Here is a 19,629-nt window from a genome sequence, read left to right on the forward strand (position 1 = left end):
CGGGTACGATGCAAAGGTGTGATCTGTAGGAATAAAATCCAGGGAGTTATTTGAAAGCTATTATAGTATAAAGGGTTGCTCCAACCCTTATGAAAACAAACACACAAAAAGTTATTTAAAGAAATTGCAAGATCCTAGATAAATAACCCTCCACAAACATTCTGGCTCATAGAGGTTCCCAGTGTAACACGCAGCTTGCTCCTCATACCCTAAAATAGAGTTGATAACCCCTGCCGGTATGCACAAAGATCCCAAAGTCAGTTACTTTTATTGCCTTACTTTAAAAATATGAAACAACAACCAAAGGTTTAAGAGAACCCAGCAAGCAACAGCAGCAGCAAAATGAAATCCCAGAGAAAAAAGAGAGAGCTGAGAAAGTAAAGGGGAACTTTGAAAACTCAAAAATCTTAAACTCTAGTATCCTAAAAAACAAAAAAGAAACTGCATCCATAAGATAAGAATAAGAGTCTTATTTTTAAAACATTAACAGTGATCGCAGAAATTAAAAATGCAATTGCAATTGCAGAAATTAACATTTTTACTTAAGTGTTGAAAGGAGTTGAGGAGTCTCTCAGAAGGTAGAAAAAGAAGGTAGAGGCCGGGCATGGTAGCTCACGCCTGTAATCCCAGCACTTTGGGATGCCGAGTTGGGCAGATCACCTGAGGTTGGGAGTTCAAAACCAGCCTGACCAACGTGGAGAAACTCCGTCTCTACTAAAAATTAGCCAGCTATTAATGGTGGTGCATGGCTGTAATCCCAGCTACTCAGGAGGCTGAGACAGGAGAATCACTTGAACCCGGGAGGCAGAGGTTGTGGTGAGCTGAGATTGCACCATTGCACTCCAGCCTGGGCAACAAGAGTGAAACTCCATCTCAAAAAAAAAAAAAGGTAGAAAAAGACTAAAAAGATGAAGAAAAGAAAAAGCAAAAAAAAAAAAAAAAAAAGATGAAAAGAGAGGACAAAGGAATTATCAAAAATAAATAAATAAATAAGACAGAATCTCACAACACTTAAAAGACACAAGTCTCCAGAGGACCCTGCAAATGCCCCTTTGTGTGAATGAAATAAAGAGCAATGTAATGGCAAACATCAAATCAAAATCAGAACACAGAGGACATAGAGAAGATCCTAAGGATGGCTGCCAAGAAGAAGAGAGGTCTCCTCTTAAAAATGACAACAAACTCCCACCAGCCCCTTTGGTGCAAGATGATCATTTGAATTTAGAATTCTCTTCCCAGCTAAACTAGCCATCAAGTATGAGAGAATAAAGAATAAAGAAATTTATAGGCAAGGACTCAGAAAAAGTGATAGCCTCTGGATCCCTTTTGCTAAGTAGTTGTAAAATGAGGGAGTAGGCAAGAAAGAAGACACGGAATTTGGGAAAGAGTGGAAGCAATCAGGGAAAGCTGAAGAGCAGTTCTAGGAAACAGCTGGGTAGGTGGCCTGGAGTAGTCTCTAGAAATGCCAGAAAAATGAAGGAAGTGCTAGAAAGAAAATGAAATGACAGTGAACTATTTGGTACTATAGCAAATATTTACAAAGAAAACATATAAACTCTTTTTTATTCGTTTTCAACAATCACCAAAATTTTAGCTATCAGAGAACACAAAAGTGATCAACCTTGACTGAAACTGGGAGGTGGAAGAGAGACAGGAGCATGGGGCAAATAGGAACGCAGATGTCAACACACAGCTCAAGGCGTTTACAGAGATCGTCTGCAGTTGCTGGAACAAGAAAAAGGTGGACTTTGAAGTTACAGATGTAATCACTGGAAGAACTACATATAGTCCCAGAAATTTTCAGTTAAATCACACAGAACTTGCTTTTTAGGTCAAAAATGGTTGAACATCAAAAATTTCATACAGTTCAATCTAACATATGAGCAGAAATGTGTAATATCAGCAAATTAAACTACAAAAATTTTTAAATCAATTTTTATTTTATTTATTTTGTAATTTATTGAGAGTTGGGGTCTCAGTCACCCAGGTTGGAGTGCAGTGGCATGGTCACAGCTCACTGCAGCCTCAACATCCCAGGCTCAAGCAATCCTCCCGCCTCAGCCTTCCAAGTAGCTGGGACTACAAGGAGCCTATCACCACACCCAACTAATTTTGCATTTTTTGTAGAGATGGGGTCTCGCTATGTTGCCCAGGCTGGTCTCAAATTCCTGGGCTCAAGCAATCCACCAGCCTTGGCCTCCCAAAATTCTGGGATTACAGGTGTAAGCCACTGTGCCTGGCCTGGCCTGGCATTTTAAACATCCTTATGGAAGACGAAACTTCAGCAAAGCTCAGGTTATATTCTTACGAAAAGCATTACATTTTTTCTGTGTAAAGGGACCTAAAGCAGGTCCCTTTACTTTTTATACAGTAGCAAATCTAGCTTCTTTGTACAACTTAGAACTCATCTAAAGATTTAATCTTTTAGGCTGGGCACGGTGGCTCACGCCTGTAATCCCAGCACTTTGGGAGGCCAAAGTGGGTGGATCACCTGAGGTCAGGAGTTCGAGACCAGCCTGGCTAACATGGTGAAACCCGGTCTCTACTAGAAATACAAAAATTAGCTGGGCGTAGTGGCAGGTGCCTGTAATCCCAGCTACTCAAGAGGCCGAGGCAGGAGAATTGCTTGAATCAGGGAGGCAGAGGCTGCAGTGAGCCGAGATCACACCACTGCACTCCAGCCTGGGTGACAGAGTGAGACTCTGTCTCAAAATATATATCTGAATTCAGCTTGCTGTTTTGTTTAGGACTTTTACTATTAGTGAGATTTGCTTATAAATTGTTTGAAAAAAAATCCATGACCAATTTTGGTATCAGGTTATACAGCCTCATAAAGTGGGCAGGGACGTGCTCTCTGATACAGTTCATAAAAACTGGAATTATCTTTTATTTGAACATGTCGTAGAACTCCTCTGGAAAACCATCGTGGCCTGGTTTTATTGTATGTGTGTATTAGGTATTTATTGTTGCAAAACAAATACCCCAGATCTTGGGGGTTTGAAACAATAAAATATACTACGTCACAGTTTTTGAGGGTCAAGAATTTAGGAGTAGCTTAGTTGAGCAGCTATGGCTCAGGGTCTGTCATGAGATTGGCATCAAAATGTTGGCTGGGGCTATGATCATCATGACTGTGGCTGGAGGATTTGCTTCCAATGTATCCCGCTCACACTGGCCAGTTCCCTGCTGGCTCACGGCAGAAGGTCTTGGGTCCTTGCCATGTAGACCCCTTTAAGGCTACTTGAGTGTCCTCATGACATGGCAGTTGGCTCCCCATTTCATTCTTCAAAGAATTGTGGGGTTTCTTTTTCACTAGCTCTAAAAAAGAAAAAACTAACGTTGATATATATGTTGCTTGAGCAAGAAGATATAGAAAAACAACATATATCCATTCAGTTCCTTCCAAATATGAGGTAAAAAGATGAAATATACATATATATATTTTAAGACTCAGTCTCAATCTTGTCCACCAAGCGGATTGTACCACTGCACTCCAGCCTGGGAGACAGAGCAAGATTCTGTCTCAAAAAAAAAAAAAAAAGAAAAAGAAAAAGAAAAAGTTATGTAAATAAATGGGAAGATGAACCATGCTTACTGGCAAGAACAGTAGGTTTTGTAAAAAATGCAAATTCTTCCCCAAATTTATTTACAAATTTACTGGCATTTCTATTAAAATCCCAGCAGGTGTTCTCAATGGAGTTGACATGCTCACCCTGAAATAGTCATAGAATTGCAAAGAGCCAACAGTAAAAGAAAAACAAGGTAGACAGATGAGCCTATACCAAAAATTATTAAAGCTCCAATAATGAAGACCATGAGTATGATACGGGACTAGACAAACAGACCAATGGAAAACCCAGAAACTGACTCCCACATCTGCAGAACCCACAACCCAACGCCAGCATCCACCTGATGGTGTTGGAGGACCGTGAGCACACAGCCTGGCCACACAGGGCTGAGGCCACCCACAGGGGAAGACAGACTGATTTGAATGTAACCTCCAGTATGAGAAAGTTTGGATTTACCTTTATACACAGAGGGGCGGGGGGGAACCCCTCAAAGCTCTTCTTTAGAAATCATGATGCCAATAATAATTGCTCGTCCTTTAGTAATAATAGCTAACATTCATTACCATTTATGGACTGCAGGCCACAGGGCAAAGTCATGATATGCTTTATTGCCTTTAATTCTCATAAAAACTCTAAGAAGCAGGTACTATTTTATCCTTTTTTAAGGCTGAGGAAACTAAGGCTTAGAGAATGTAAGCAAGTGTCTTACATAACGTCCCATGCAGTTAGTAAGTGGTAGAGCTGGGATTTGAACCCACACTTGTCAACTCACCAGTCCCTGTTTTAACCACTGCCTCTCCCACGCACAGATATCCAATTAAAGCAACAAAACTTTTACAGCTTTCAGCTGGAAGAACAAAGGAGCCCGTGACAGCAGCTAAACTAGAATCAAGCTTATCATTATATTCATGAATAACAGCCACATGTTAGCTGTTCCATAAATGCTTGTAAAATGAGGTGGCAAAGTTCCAGGAAATGAAAATCAATCCAGTTTCAAAATGACGTATTGCATGGATGTAAAGCAAATGGGAACTCACGGGAGGCTCAGGAACCACGCTGGACACACACTGAGCGCCTAGAGGGAAGGCTCTGTGTTTTCTTCCTCTGTCAGCTTCACAGAAACTGCCTATCCTGAAATTGCTCACTGCATGAATGGAGTCCAGTGCTCTCCCAAATAGCCCGTAGGTCAGAGATACATAAAGTGAGAAAAACGGGGCAGGGGAAAGAACGGCAAGAGCGCACTTCTCAATTAAAAGTTGATAAAGAGGGCCCGGTGTGGTGGCTCATGCCTGTAATCCCAGTACTTTGGGAGGGCCAAGGCTGGCAGATCACTTGTGGCCAGGAGTTCGAGACCAGGAGTTTGAGACTAGCCTGGCCAACATGGCGAAACCCCATCTCTACTTAAAAAAATACAAAATTGAGCCGGGCGCGGTGGCTCACGCCTGTAATCCCAGCACTTTGGGAGGCCGAGGCGGGTGGATCACGAGGTCAAGAGATTGAGACCATCCTGGTCAACATGGTGAAACTCCGTCTCTACTAAAAATACAAAAGATTAGCTGGGCATGGTGGCGCGTGCCTGTAATCCCAGCTACTCAGGAGGCTGAGGCAGGAGAATTGTCTGAACACAGGAGGCGGAGGTTGCGGTGAGCCGAGATCACGCCATTGCACTCCAGCCTGGGTAACAAGAGCGAAACTCCGTCTCAAAAAAAAAAAAAAAAAAAAACAAAAACAAAAACGAACCACAAAATTTAGCTGGGTGTGGTGGCACAGCCCTGTAATTCCAGCTACTCGAAAAGCTGAGGCATGAGAATCGCTTGAACCTGGGAGGCAGAGGCTGCAGTGAGCCGAGATCGCACCACTGTACTTCCATCCTGGGCGACAGAGTGAGACTCTGTCTTAAATAAATAAATAAATAAAGAGAGCAACTGATCCTTTCCCTCCGGGAAAAGCCATCATCACTTGGATCGCATGCATTTCTTTATCCATTCATTGATTTCACAAACATTCGCCGGCTAACTCTGTGCAGGAGACAGGCGCTGGCCTGGAGTTGTCCCCTGACTCCGTAGAGAGCCCTCTCTCCGCCAGACGCCAAGCCAGCCACAGCGGGACAAGGATGGGCCCAACACAATCCAGCGCCCCCACCCCCAAACCGGAGCAGGAGCTAGGGAAGGCAGGCAGCCACAGTTCACAAACGTAAAGCTTAGTTCCGAGGAGAGGGAGGGAGGGGGGACAGAGAGGAGCGACTGCAGGCCTGTGAGAAGGAAGAGCACAGAGAGGAGAGGCAGTGGAGGAGAAGAGGAGGAAGAGAGGAGGAGTGGGGAGGGGAGGAGGGGAGGAAGACAGCAGCAGCCGGTCTGGATTCTCCTCTGAGCCATATCTGGTCACGTTCTAAAGAATTAGAAGATTTTCTGATTGACTTAACCAAGAGCTCTCTCTCTGATTAATTTTCGAAAGAGCTGGCCGATTTTAATCATAGCAAACATGATGATCGCGGTGATCATGGCCTGAATAGCTAAAAGCAGAAAATAAAACCCCCACAATGGGCTATGATCTCGACGTTTGTCAGTGGCCACCGGCTGGGCCCACACCCAGAGTTCTGAGCTGTTGGGAGCCAAGGTTAGATGGCCAGGGGCTTCCGAGGAGCTGTCGGCAGCGGGGTGGGGAGGCGGGCCCTGGGGGCCAGGGCACTCCGCATCACTCCCCGGCAGGTCCCAGATCTCCAGGCCGGCGTGCTCCCCAGGGCCTGTGCACCGGGGGGGCTCTTCCCGGCCCACGAGGCCTGGGTGCTGCCGCAGCCACCCCAGGAAGGGCCCCAGGCCACAGTCGCAGCGCCAGGGGTTGTGCCCCAACAGGACCTCCGTCAGCCGGGGCAGAGCCCCAAACACGTCACCAGGCAGGGTCTCCAGCTGGTTATGGTCCAGATGGACGCTCTCCAGGCTGCTGAGATTTCGGAAGAGCGCGCGGGGTAGGGCGCGCAGCCTGTTGCGGCGCAGGGACACCTGGCGCAGGCTGCCGAGGCCGCCCAGCAAGCCATCCGGGAGAGCGGTCAGGCCGTTGGAGTGCAGGGCGAGCTCCCGGAGCTCGCCCAGGCCCTGGAAGGCGCCCTGCGGGAGCGCGCTGAGCCGAGGGCTCAGGGTCACCCCTAAGACCTGCAGGCGGCTCAGGTTGCGGAAGGCGGCGGCAGGCAGGGTGCGCAGCTGGGTGCCGTTCAGCCACAGCTCCCGCAGGTCCCCCATCTCACCGAAGAGCACCCCCGGGAGCTCTGCCAGAGGGTTCTCGAACAGAGTCAACAGAGTCAAATTGTGCGAATGAAGAAAGAGCGCCGAGGGGAGAAACGCAAGATGGTTTCTCGCAAGAGTCAAATAATTCAGGTTTGGGAGGCGGTCGAAGGTCCCGGGTGCGATGGAACCGATGTGATTTCGGTGGAGCTGCAGATCGGTCAGGGAGCCCAGGCTGTTCAGCAGCCCCGAATCCAGAGACACAAGCCGGTTCGAATGGAGCAGAAGTCTCTCAAGCTTAGCCTGTGCGCCAAGCAATCCCTCGGGCAGGTGGGTCAAGTCGTTTCCCGATAAATCCAACAACTTCAGGTTCCCCAGATTCGTGAAGAGACTGGGAGGAAGGAAATCGAGCTGATTCTGGTTCAGAACGAGCTCCTGCAGGTTAGCCAGTTTCTGAAACAGGTTTTGGTCAAGGTCCCTTAGTGCATTGTGGTCCAAAAACAACTGCTCCAGGAGCACCAAGTTATCCAGCAGCGCACCTGGAAGACGAGTGATTTGGTTGCGCGACAGCCTGAGGGTTTTCAGTTTTCTCAGGTCATTGAAGGCGCCGGGGTCAATGGCGGAAATGTGGCTGTCGGAGAGCATGAGGCGCTGGAGGACGGTCATGCCACTGAAGCTGTGGTTCTGCAGGACGCCGCGGCTCATTCGGAAGAGCAGGATGTGCGTGAGGTTGGTGGGCAGACCCAGCGCGGAGATGCGCGCCACGTCGCCCCCTGAGCACTGCGCGGCGTCCCGGAAGACACACTTGCAGGCTGGCGGACAGGGGAAGGGCTGGGCTCGTAGAAGCCCGAGCACCGCGCATAGCAGGGTCCTCCTCAGCATGTCTGAAAAAGCAACCGTGGGAGTGTGGTCAACGCACAGGAGCGCTCGCGCCCATACTGAATCCTGGGATCCTGCACTTTTTGCAGAGGCACGAGTCCTTTGGCCAGAATTCTCCCTCCCTCTTTTCTTAGGACTGCAGATTTCCTTAGGTGGTGAAAAGACATTCATTTTACACTGTGTGGTCTCGTTCTTTTGCTCTATTGATTTTCTACTCTGAGTTTAAAGCACTGATTTTCTACTCTGAGTTTTAAACATTAGTGTTTTCAAGCTACCCAGGCCGGGTGCGGTGGCTGACGCCTGTAAATAATCCCAGCACTTCGGGAGGCTGAGGCTGGTGGATCACCAGGTCAGGAGTTCCAAACAAGCCTGGCCAATATGGTGAAACTCCGTCTCCACTAAAGTACAAAAATAAGCCAGGTGTGGTGGCGCTCGCCTGTAGTCCCAGCTACTCCGGAGGCTGAGGCAAAAGAATCGCTTGAACCTGGGAGGAAGACGTTGCAGTAAGCTGAGATCATGCCACTGCATTCCAGCCTGGGGGACAGATTGAGACTCTGTCTAACGTATACACACACACACACACACACACACACACATATATATATATCTCAAGCTACCGAATAGCCAATACTTAAAAATCCTTACAGAGAATTAATTAAAATAATCATTCTCACATTCAAGCTCACAGACATTACAAAGCAGTGTCCATTGTGAAAGCAGCTCTGCTCTTGACTTTATAATGTCCCCTGCCTTGGCTCTAACCAACAGTCAAGAAGGGAACAGCAAAGTCTGCAGGCACCACCATCTGATTCTTTTGCTCACAATCATGCTATTTCTGCAGTACCAAGTTACTCTATTAAAACGATGGACACCCCAAAACAGTGAGCACCTTCAATCAACAGCCAACAAAAGCATATAATAATACCTATCATTTTACAAGCAACAGCCAATAAAAGCATAAAATAATGCCTATCACTTTACACCAAGCATTGTTCTCAGTGCTTTATTTATACTGTATGCATTTAATTCTTATGATAACCTTAGGAGGTAAGTATATTATCCTGGATTCAAGGATAAAGACACAAAGGCACAGAAAGGTTCAATAGTATAACTAGGATCACACAGAATTTGAGGGAAGTATTTTTGACTTAGCCATAAAGAGCTACCATTTCTAAGATGCTTAATAAAAGGTAATACTCATGGCACTGAATTTTCTGTGCAATGCGCACAATACTATTTATCTGCCAAAACAATGTTTCCCAAGTGAAATTTTACATAAATTGCTTCTGGTGAAATTTTATTTCTCATGCACACACAGATGAATGGAGCCCTCTAATTTCCTATACTAATTTTTAAAATATTTGGCCTTACCTGAAATGGTTCTGCATGCCAAAGCAACTGAAAGACTTAGAGCTTTGCATGTGATTCGACACTTTCTAAAGGAAGAGGGTAAGATCCTTGCATCCTGAGGATAAGGATTTTACCAGAATAGGTCAGGGAAAGGACCCTATCTCAGAGGCCATGTTCTGGTTTTTCTTTTTTTTTTTTTTTTTTGAGACAGAGTTTCGCTCTTGTTACCCAGGCTGGAGTGCAATGGCGCGATCTCGGCTCACCGCAACCTCCACCTCCTGGGTTCAGGCAATTCTCCTGCCTCAGCCTCCTGAGTAGCTGGGATCACAGGCACGCACCACCATACCCAGCTACATGTTCTGGTTTTTCATGACAGATATCTTCAAACTGAGAGACCATATATAACCTGATTCCTACTGTCAAAGCCAAGAGCAGTGGGAAGAGGTTTTCCATAAATGGCACAACATAACCTGGGATGCTAAGAAAACTGAATGATAGTTTGATCACTGCAGTAGCCACAACCCTAGATGGGCCACACCTCCTTTGGGTCTTCCTTTTCACGCCACACTGCCCTAATTTTCCACCCAATTGTGTATGTGTGTGTTGTTTATCTTTCTCCATTTAGCACTAAAGCTAAGAACATTCTCAAATGCTCCATTTTTTTTCCTTTTGGGAATAATAAGGCCAAGAACATCCTTGTACATGTTCAATAATGGCACTGCTGTGTTGCAGGGTGTTGACATGTTCAATTTAACTTGGGAACATCAAACTGCTCTCCAAAGTGGTTGTGTTGGTCTACAACGCCACCTGCCATTGATGAAAGTTCCTGTGCTTCATCTCTGCCCACACTTGCTACTTCCTCATTTTTGCCATTTCTATGAAAGTGATCACAGCATGGTTTTAACTTTTCATTTCCCTGTTTAATGATGAACTTGAGCACCTTTTCACATAATCAAGGCACACTTGTGCTTCATTTGAGAATGCTGGGTTTCCTTTTGCCCATTTTTCTATAGGCAAAACATGTATGTCTACGTGTCTTTTGTAAGCACTCTAATGTTGTCTGCATCAAGACTTCTATCCATGAAGACACCATAAAAAAGGTGAAAAGACTGCCGGGCATGGTGGCTCAAGCCTGTAATCCCAGCACTTTGGGAGGCTGAGGTGGGTGGATCACAAGGTCAAGAGATCGAGACCATCCTGGTCAACATGGTGAAACCCCGTCTCTACTCAAAATACAAAAATTAGCTGGGCATGGTGACGCGTGCCTGTAATCCCAGCTACTCAGAAGGCTGAGGCAGGAGAATTGCCTGAACCCAGGAGGCGGAGATTGCGGTGAGCCGAGATCGCGCCATTGCACTCCAGCCTGGGTAACAAGAGTGAAACTCCGTCTCAAAAAAAAAAAAAAAAAAGGTGAAAAGACAAACCACAAACTAGAGATATTCGTAACACTTGTAACTGACAAAGGCTTAAAATCAGGAATGTCTACATCATGAGATCTAATCACCCTTTGATGTAGCCAAATGCAGTCAGAGCCCAGTAAATGCTGAGTTGACTGAAACTACCTTCTAAGTCATGCAGCCCTGGACCACAGGGAAGAGTCAGAGCCTCTGCCAGGTTATCACAGGAGGTCTTTCAGTTCTGATCAAGGAATGCAACTCCAGAGACCAGAACTGCTGCACTGGTGAGCTGGTAAGTCCATCATACAAGGGCAAATCAAATGAAAGGCCCCTCCTAGCCCATGAAAATGCCAGGGAGCCAACATGACAGACTGGGAAGGTGTGCTGTCAAACAGCATTAAGATGCCAACTCAAATGCTTGTGACACTTCTTTAGCCTATTTCCCCAGGAAAAATCCAGTCAGAATGGCCTCTATGTTTTGTTCTTTAGGAAGACATTCTGATTATCCAGGAAGGGATAAGTAGGAATGGAAGTTGCAGAGTGGAAAACACTCTTAGTCCATCCACTCAGCACGTGGATGAGGTAATGAGTATTTGGAGCAATGAAATTGACAGCTCCAGTGCTTCAAGCCTCAAGATTCTGGATCCATCACCAGGTCAGAAGTCTGCTATAAAATAGTCGCAGATCCCTGGCTTAAGGGGCTTAACCATTCAAAAGCAGGTCTGCCTGGGTGAGAGAGCGTTTTTCCCCTTTGAGGAAGACTCAGTGGGCAGGGCACAGTGGGGAGTAACCACACCCCAACTTGGACCACGGACAGTCTCACTCAAGCCCCTAGGACTCAATGTCCCTTCCTGCAATATGCACTCAGAATAAAGCACTTGGCAGTAATAGAGGAGAAGAAGAGACATGCAGAACTGTGCCCACACCAGCAGCCTGTGTGGAAAGGATCACACATGCCGTACAAACCATAGCGACTGGCAAGAACTGGAGCTAAAAGCAGGCAGGCCCTTGCCCGCCGAATTCATCACATCACAGCCAGCCATGTGTGCCCTAGCAGAGGCTGCACGTCTCTGGAAGCTGAGCTGCCCAGAAACTCGCACCCACAGACAAAGGTTCTGTTTTCTCTGGAACTTCCACAACCATCTTCTCTCTCCATGGTATTAGCTTTCGGTTTGATTCTCCCAACTATGAATAGATTATAAATTCCTCCTCTTATATTCCGCCATTTCCCTCAGACTTCTTGGCGTTTAACGTTTGGCTCTGCACTGCATCTGACTCAAGGGTTTCCCCAGGATGGTCGCAGACATGGGGTGATATGCGGAATGCTGTTCTTATTTCCTTCAAAAATCTAGTTTTTTTAAAAAAAAAGTAAATGGGAAGTATTACTACGCAGAAAAACAAATCCACAAAGGGAAGTATTCATGTGACTAAAAAGCAAACAAATTTATAAAAACCCAGAAAAAATGAAGTAGTATTTCATTCATTAAAATTTTTATTTTGAATGCTTCAATCAAAAAAGGTTTCATAAGATTATTTACAATGTTGAATGTACAATTATGAATGTATGCCTTTTTGACAAGAGGGTACCATTCTTGAGCAGCAATACAATTTTAAAAATATAAAGATGCAGTATCATTTCTGATATAAAGTTACTTAAAAAAATCCAAGGTCTTAGGGAATTCACAAATCATAACCAGAAGTAATTAATGTACACATAATTACCAAATTTTAATACATTAAAAATGTGTAAATGCCCACAGACTATACAAAAATTAACATCCCATTTTGTTAAAAGCCCCCAACCACCTCCCACCATAAATATACAAAAACCTATTTTTAGATATGTCAAAACTGCATGCATGCATGTTTTCTAAAGCTTGAATTTTGCCTTTCACTGAGTACTGTTATTGATAGCTGTTTTGGGAACAGACTGCATAAACACTGACATATTGGTTACCATGCCCTTGAAACTGTGCAGTACTTTCATAAGCACAGGGAGCAAAGTAAATAGAGTAAAAACTGCAACAGTTTTGTTTAGATGCAAGTGCCATTTGGAAAGCTTTCAAATTTAAGGATTATAAAACTACTGTAAAAAGTACGTATTTTGTTGCTGGCTTAGCCATTTTTATTCAAGCATTATTTGCAGCACTGCTTTACAGCAGTTGGTGCCAGGAGATACAAAACATATAGTTACCACTATTTATACTTGAGGGAGAAAAGAAGGTTTAAACAACCCTGAGGGAGATACACATTAAAAATCTTGTTATTTATTTAAAAAGTTAAAAAGTTACATATCATTATTTAACAATTACTTTCCCAGACATTTCTGTCCTTTAAGTATGTGTATAAATAAAATCTAAATCAGCAATATTTATTCATCTTAATACATCAAAATAATATATGTACAGATTTTAAAATTTAGGTCTGTATGAACTCAAATAATTTAATGTGAAATCCAGAATGCAAATTATGCAATGGTGACCTACAGAGAGAAGACTCGGTCTATGGCACTGAGGAGAACCACACCTGGCTTCAGAGACAGTCTTCAAATAACATTCTCAGTGTGAGTAACCCACCGTGTCTATATTCAAATTAACTTCCTACAAATGCTTTTCCACCTACCTCAACACCTCATTCCTTGGAAAACAGTATGGACAGATGAGATACAAAACCCTTATTAACACTTAATGTTAAAAAAAGGGGGGGGGTTGTCAAAAATAGCTCTTTATGATCATGCTCTTAAAGATTGTTAAATACAATCTGATAACTGAATTTCAAGCTGCTACTTATCAATTCCTTTAATTATATGCTTGAGTGCTTAAACCAAAGAATAAAATGCACAATTCTGGAGAGCACTGAAGAATAACACAAGCATATTTGAAATTAATACGGAAATTATAAAATGATCCAGAGAAGAAGTAACTACAGAAAATAGTGCTAATTCACAGCTCAAGAGGTCTAAGATGCATAGCTTCATAGGATTATTCATGGAACAACTGTTATTATCATCTAATGTGTATTAAAAGCATATTATACATTTTGATGGAGAACTTTGATTATATTTTTGGAAGAATCATCAGTGGCAATAGCAGTTAACAGTGATCCTGAGTGTAACTTCTATTTTTCTAGTTACCAAACATCATCCAGGTCTTTGCAGCATAAAGAGTGAGAGCCATTTGGTCCCACAATTCTAGGTAAAATTTGGTAAATTGGTAAATTGGTAAATATATGCTGGGAAATAATGATCAGCTAGAAGTAGAAAGCGCAGCAAGCACGTTACTGGCTATGGAAGAACACAGAACAACGTCACACGTTTTAATAGTTTAGTGTCCATTTTATAGCACTGTCAGTTTTCTAGGTTTTGCCAAACTGCTGGATCCTACATGTAAAAGGCATTTTTAAAGTTACCTTAATTTTGGCAAGAATTTAAACATTAATCAGGCCAAACAGAAAGGTGAAACATGTTTTTCCACATTTCTTTTGGCTCAATGAATGTCCTTTTTTTAAACTTCATTTCCTCATTTTTTTCACCCAAAAATTTCCACACCAAAGACGTTCATTTTTAATAGTCCAATTCAAAATAGACATGCTCTGACCTCTGGCGCCACCTAATGGCATAAAACAAACTCTCACCAAGTTCATATTGCTTTAAAAAATGCAGCCATTCTAATCCAATATTCTTTAAGCCTCATTATTCATAAGACAGAGACATATGTCAAACCTCAAAAAATCTTATGAGGTAAAATTCTAACTTAAAAAAACTATTATCTTATGTCTTTAGGTAATTGAAAACAAGAAAACTTTTAAAAATCATTTAACATAAAGCCTGACAGAAACAAATTTGAAGAAACATTAGAAAGATGAATCCACATCTACTGCCAACATAAATGAACCCTACTTCCTAGTGAAAAAGGTTCTACAACATTTAACAGAAGCAAATTAGACTACTGACACCTCACATAGGACAAGAGCCATGTAATAGCTTTGAGAGGCATCTCAAGAAGGCAGTGAAGCACCTTGCTGATTAGAAAAATAAAACCCAGGCAGTTTGTACAGAAAATATAAAACCATAAATGGAAATTACCTGAGTTGTTCTATAAGCAACACCATAAAAACTCATTCCTAACTCTAGACCATCTTAGGGAATTGGTGTATATTTATACAGAATTCTTTGGAAGAAATACTGGAATCAAATGAAAACAGGCTTTCAACATATTTTCACTGGAGGCTAATTAACACTCATTTTCTTTTTCAATCATAAATTTAGAGTCCATATAAATAAAGACTTTTTCTAATAAGAGGGTTGTGAACATAAATGTAAAGAGGTAAACTGACCTCAAAAACTAATGTTGAAAAACCTACCAAACACCAAACTTCTCCTGTACCCAGTACAGAGAGTATCACTGAGAGTAACAATCAAGAAAATTCTGGAAATGTATACAATATTTGCATGACTGAAATGAAGATACAGGACTTTACAGATTGTTAATTTAACTGTTAGGACAATACCTTTTTCTGGTTTTGTTTTTAAGAGCAAAGCTCTCAAATAACTACTATATTAGAAGGGACATAAAGAAATAGTGCCATTCTGACACACAGGATCAGAAACTCCTCAAACCACGTATTCCTGAATTGACTGACTGCTATGTTATGGTGATGATTACCACTGAGACTGACTGACTGCTATGTTATGGTGATGATCTGACATGATCCATTCTCCTTAACTAAAGCTTTAGCTTCTGTGGTTGTCTGAGGTTTTGGTGGCCATTCTGGATCAACCAAGAGCTCCTGCGCCAGATACATGTACTTGGCCTTTGGCATCTTCTTTCTACAGCCCAGGACCCAGGATAAGCAGCATTTTCCCCACCGATCCACTGACTCCTAAGAAAATAGGGGGGGAGGGGACAAAAAAACACCCCAGTTGATTAAAGGCTTGTTGTTTTGAACCGGTTAAAGCACACATTAGCAGAGAAAAATAAGAGGAAATGACTTCTGAGCGCATCAAATGGTGGTGAGGGTGGGAATCCATTTTTTTTTTTTAAAAAAGGCAGCTTTGGCCAGGTGTGGCGGCTCATGCCCGAAATCCCAGCACTTTGGGAGACTGAGGTGGGAGGAAGGCTTGAGCCCAGGAGTTCGAGACCAGGCTGGGTGACACAGTGAAAGCCCGTGTTCTTTTATTTTTTTAAAGGCAGCTTTCGATTATTTAGAAACTGATTATTCTTTAGAATTTTTTGTTGTTGTTACCGATGTGATTTACTTCATTTTATTTAGTTTTATGTACCTATACTCTAGTGTACTAATACATTTTAAATAACTTGCAGATATAAATGCTTTAACACAAAATATCCAATGTATTAAAAAGAACTTTAAGCCATTCAGAAAGATAAAACATTTAGTATTTAATTTGAAAATCTTCACATTGTGTCCCAAACTGTCTTTTAGTACGATTGCTCCTGGCAACTTAGCCACATGACCATTTTTGGAAGAAAGCCATGTTCAAATCCTCGTTACTATTAGTATCATCTCTTAAAACAAAGTAAATATTGTTTGATCAAATTTAAGGCTTGATCATGTTTAATGTCAATTATGTCTTTTAAAACCACATCCTTACTAATGTAAAAAGTGATACTGTTTTATAATGATGGTCCGTTGGTGCTCCGCGACTGGAAAGGGTATAAAAGGTATCAAGCAACTCCTATTCTTTCACATTATTTCACTGCAAAAGGCTCTGCTGTTACCGAGATCCTTCTGATCAATCCTCATGTTTTTAGTGAATGTGACCTTAGATAAATAATCCTTGGAGAATAAGAAAGCAGAATCACTGGTTGACGCATAGAAATGTAAGCTCTTGGATAACACTGAAAGGAGAGGGGGAAAAAAAAGAAATGTAAACTCCAGAGAGGGCTGAAAAGGGCTCTCGGAATTTGTCTCAATTGAAATTTGAAATAAATATAAATTACTACACCAGGACCTGTAGTAGTTATATTTTCCTCTAAAAACGGCCATGTCTCATTTTGGCTGATGCTTCTCCAAAACGAAATTTAAATCCCAGGCCATTGTGTTTTGCCAATCAACATATAACCCAGGTTACAACTAGTTCTAAATGAAGTAATCTCACAAAATAGAAGTGTAACATAACTGAGATACATATTCTTATGTTATCCAAAATGCCTCATGATTTAAAAAGGTATTTGCGATAGATGTATTTGGAAACATGTCTCTAAATTGGCCAATGGAGAAGAGCAAAAATACTTCAAAATTAAAGCTCTTAAAACTTTTCCATGGTTCGCTTGACAGCTCTTGCTCATCCTACTCAAACACCCGTCAGGAACCTACTACTACCCTTTCCCTCTTCTCCCCGCCCCGCTGAGTGCGTGATTAATGGTAACTCACCGCTCTCATCAACATTAAAGGTCTGCTAGTTTAAGTCTGCCGACGAAACACAGTAAGCTGCACTGCTACCCAGAATTTAAAGGCAAAGACTGTGAAAAAAATAAGCTACGTGACATTCCGGGGTGGGGGCAGGGGAGGTTTAAGATTACTCATCTAGTAGCCTCTTTATTGTCACAACTAAAGAGAGTTATATTAGTATTACCTTTCAAAAAAGTTCCCCGGAAAATAGCATTAAGGTACAGAACTCACTATGTACAGGATTCTTCAGGTGATGCAAAATAACAGATAAAGTCTTTCCAGTAAAGGCACACACAAATGTAATATTTAATCTGGGATGACAGTTTACGACGTGGATCTTACTTTTTCCGAAGGTGCTGACATTTGCTAAACTAATTGTGGAAAAAAATCACTGTTCCTAAATCAATTCGAAAGCTGTCACTTTTAAGTAGCACTGTTATACGATCACAGAAAATAAGCTAATGTTGACTGATGACTTTTTCTTAAGAAGCAGGAACATAATAGGCCTTGTCTGTCCAAAGAGTCTGCCAGTGTGAAGGGCAGTGCGTAGCAAGCTGAGTTAAGGACAGCCACACGCACACATACCTCAATTCACTGTTCCCTACTTGTAGAGAGTCAGTAAACCAATACAATTAAAATTAATTTAACTGCAAATAGAACTACAACTGAATAGGATTCTTTTTACACATTGAAAAAAAAAATCCTCACAACCCTATTAAAAACAATGCACACTTGTCACAATTTTTAAAAAGCCATGAGGAACGCTAAGGATGCCCCTGCTCTACTCTAGTTGGAAACATTTTGTTCCTGTACCCTTATCTCCTCCCGAGTATCATACACAAAAAATACACTATGTGCAAGCATAGGTTTGTTAGTTCACAAACACAAACATACCAAACACATTCTCAAACACAAGATAATTCACTGGAAGAGAAAATAAAAGGTGCTATGGGCATGCTGGAATGAGAGATCAGCCAGGGGAGATGATGATGGTGACGGGAAGGGCAGGTGCTGCATAACACAAAGACCATGAGGCAGGACAGCAGGGGCCTCTCCAAACACCCACAGCCAAGTCCTTCAAGCAGGGAGCACAGCAGCTGTAGCAACTGGATCTTTCCGTTTGTTCCTGAAAGGAATGCTTAAGTGACCAAATGTATCCCCTCAGAGAAGTAAAGAGGCTATCATGCTTAGTTCAGCAGAGAAACTAAAAAGAACTTGCACAAATGTCAAGTTTACACTTAGAATGTCTTTCAGAAAATGTTTTCATGGGCAGTATATAAAATATGATGCCATGCTTGAAGGAAAAAAATGTTATAATGGTTTTCATAAGTCTTCTTTCACACCAATCCTGAATATAAAACCAATACAGAAACTTAGCATTAACATTCTGTCTATATAAGCTCAAATAATATTCTAAGTGGCATAAAGACTACCACTATACCATAAAGACTGCTTTTTTTGATTTTTCACCAAAAAAGAAAACATAAATTGGGCATAAATCTTCAGGCAGGATCAAATTACAGGCTAGTATGATTCTAGTTCCACTACTAAGTGACCTCAGTTTACCAGACACAAGGTAGGCACAAATACTTCTAAAGAGAAGATACGACAGATCTCCTCAAATTGGGTAAAGCTTTACGGAAAACCACAGATGCTGGGGGCCTCCACTGAAGATTCCCATTCAGTAGGTCAAGGGTGGAAAAAAGCATTTTTGATGAATAATCTTGCTTGAAAATCACTGATACAAAGGATTTTTTGGAGAGGAGGGCAGTCAGAGAATAAGTACTAACAGCTGGGGCTGCCAATTGTAACAACCAAAAATGTCCCCAGACTCTGCCAAATGTCCCCTGGGGGAAATCACCTCTGATTGAGAACCACGGCCTTATGGTAATATGATTAACTGAGGACTGGCTCTTAGAGAGCCACAAACATGAACAGTGAAGCAACACTACACACGGAAGCATCAGAGAAGAAAGCAGGTTACTTTGTGCTGAGAGGTTATAAGAACTCTCTTTCCTAAAGCCAGTAAGTTTTTTAAAAACACACCTTAATCATGATCGCCGAAATGAAGACTTAAATTCTTGTCTATTTGATGATTCTCAGAATCAGGTAACAAACAGGGTGTGCTGGGTGGGGCCCACCTGCTCTGGACCAGTCTACCTTCACTCTCCCCTGAACACTTCAGAGGAGGACATACAAACTCTTAAAAAATTAGAAGGGAAGGCCAAGTGTGGCAACTCACACCTGTAATCCCAGTACTTTGGGAGGCTGAGGCAGGCAGAGCTCAAGAGCTTGAGACCAGCCTGGGCAACACGGAGAAACCTACCCTCGCCGCCCCCACCCCCACCAAAAAAAATGCTGAGTCTGGGATGGCATGCACCTATAGTTCCATCTACCCAGCAACATGGTGAAATCCCATCTCTACAAAACAAACAAAAATTACTGGGCATCGTGGCAGGCACCTATAACGCCAGCTACTCAGGAAGCTGAGGTGGGAGGATCGCCTGAGCCTGGGGAGCTCAAGGCTACAGTGAGCCATAGTTGTGCCACCGCATTCCAGCCTGGGCAACCAAGTGAGACCCCAGTCTCACAAAAAGGGCAGATATTTTTAATAATTTTTTAGAAAACAGAGACAAATAAAAGAATTTTCTGCCATTTAATTTTGATTGAAAAGCCAGGAGCGACTTCCAATCCAAATATTTTTAAGGGATCTCATGATATTTTCAACTAAAGCAGGGCTTTACTCACCTTCAAAACATGCATTTCTTATTTAGATCAAGTCAGAGATCTCTTCAGAGAATATGA

At 42.5% G+C, this 19,629-nt stretch overlaps 2 protein-coding genes across 9 annotated transcripts in view; both read right to left on the minus strand.

Moving 5' to 3' along the window:
- Positions 1–949: 949 nt before the first annotated feature.
- GP5 (glycoprotein V platelet) lies at positions 950–11,805 on the minus strand. Its single transcript, XM_074404752.1, has one exon. It carries the CDS (start codon positions 7,835–7,837, stop codon positions 5,987–5,989), a length of 1,851 nt encoding a protein of 616 aa, XP_074260853.1. The 5' UTR covers positions 7,838–11,805; the 3' UTR covers positions 950–5,986.
- An 82-nt stretch (positions 11,806–11,887) lies between these two features.
- The window catches only part of ATP13A3 (ATPase 13A3), a 108,123-nt gene continuing 100,381 nt past the window's right edge, over positions 11,888–19,629 (minus strand). For 7 of the 8 annotated variants that reach the window (XM_074404746.1, XM_074404743.1, XM_074404748.1 and 4 more), the window contains one exon: positions 13,927–15,294. In XM_074404746.1, the coding sequence (XP_074260847.1) occupies positions 15,097–15,294 (198 nt within the window). In that variant the 3' untranslated portion in view covers positions 13,927–15,096. Of the gene's footprint in view, positions 15,295–19,629 lie in introns of all 8 variants that reach the window. The other variant, XM_039478666.2, reaches the window with a different exon arrangement.

The sequence above is a fragment of the Saimiri boliviensis genome, chromosome 8 (genome assembly GCF_048565385.1).
Source record: "Saimiri boliviensis isolate mSaiBol1 chromosome 8, mSaiBol1.pri, whole genome shotgun sequence".
In the NCBI taxonomy this organism is placed as follows: Eukaryota; Metazoa; Chordata; class Mammalia; order Primates; family Cebidae; genus Saimiri; species Saimiri boliviensis.

Excerpts from the sequence above, each read along its gene's own strand:
- GP5 (XM_074404752.1), bottom strand. The coding sequence starts at position 7,837 with ATGAATGTCTTTTCACCACCTAAGGAAATCTGCAGTCCTAAGAAAAGA.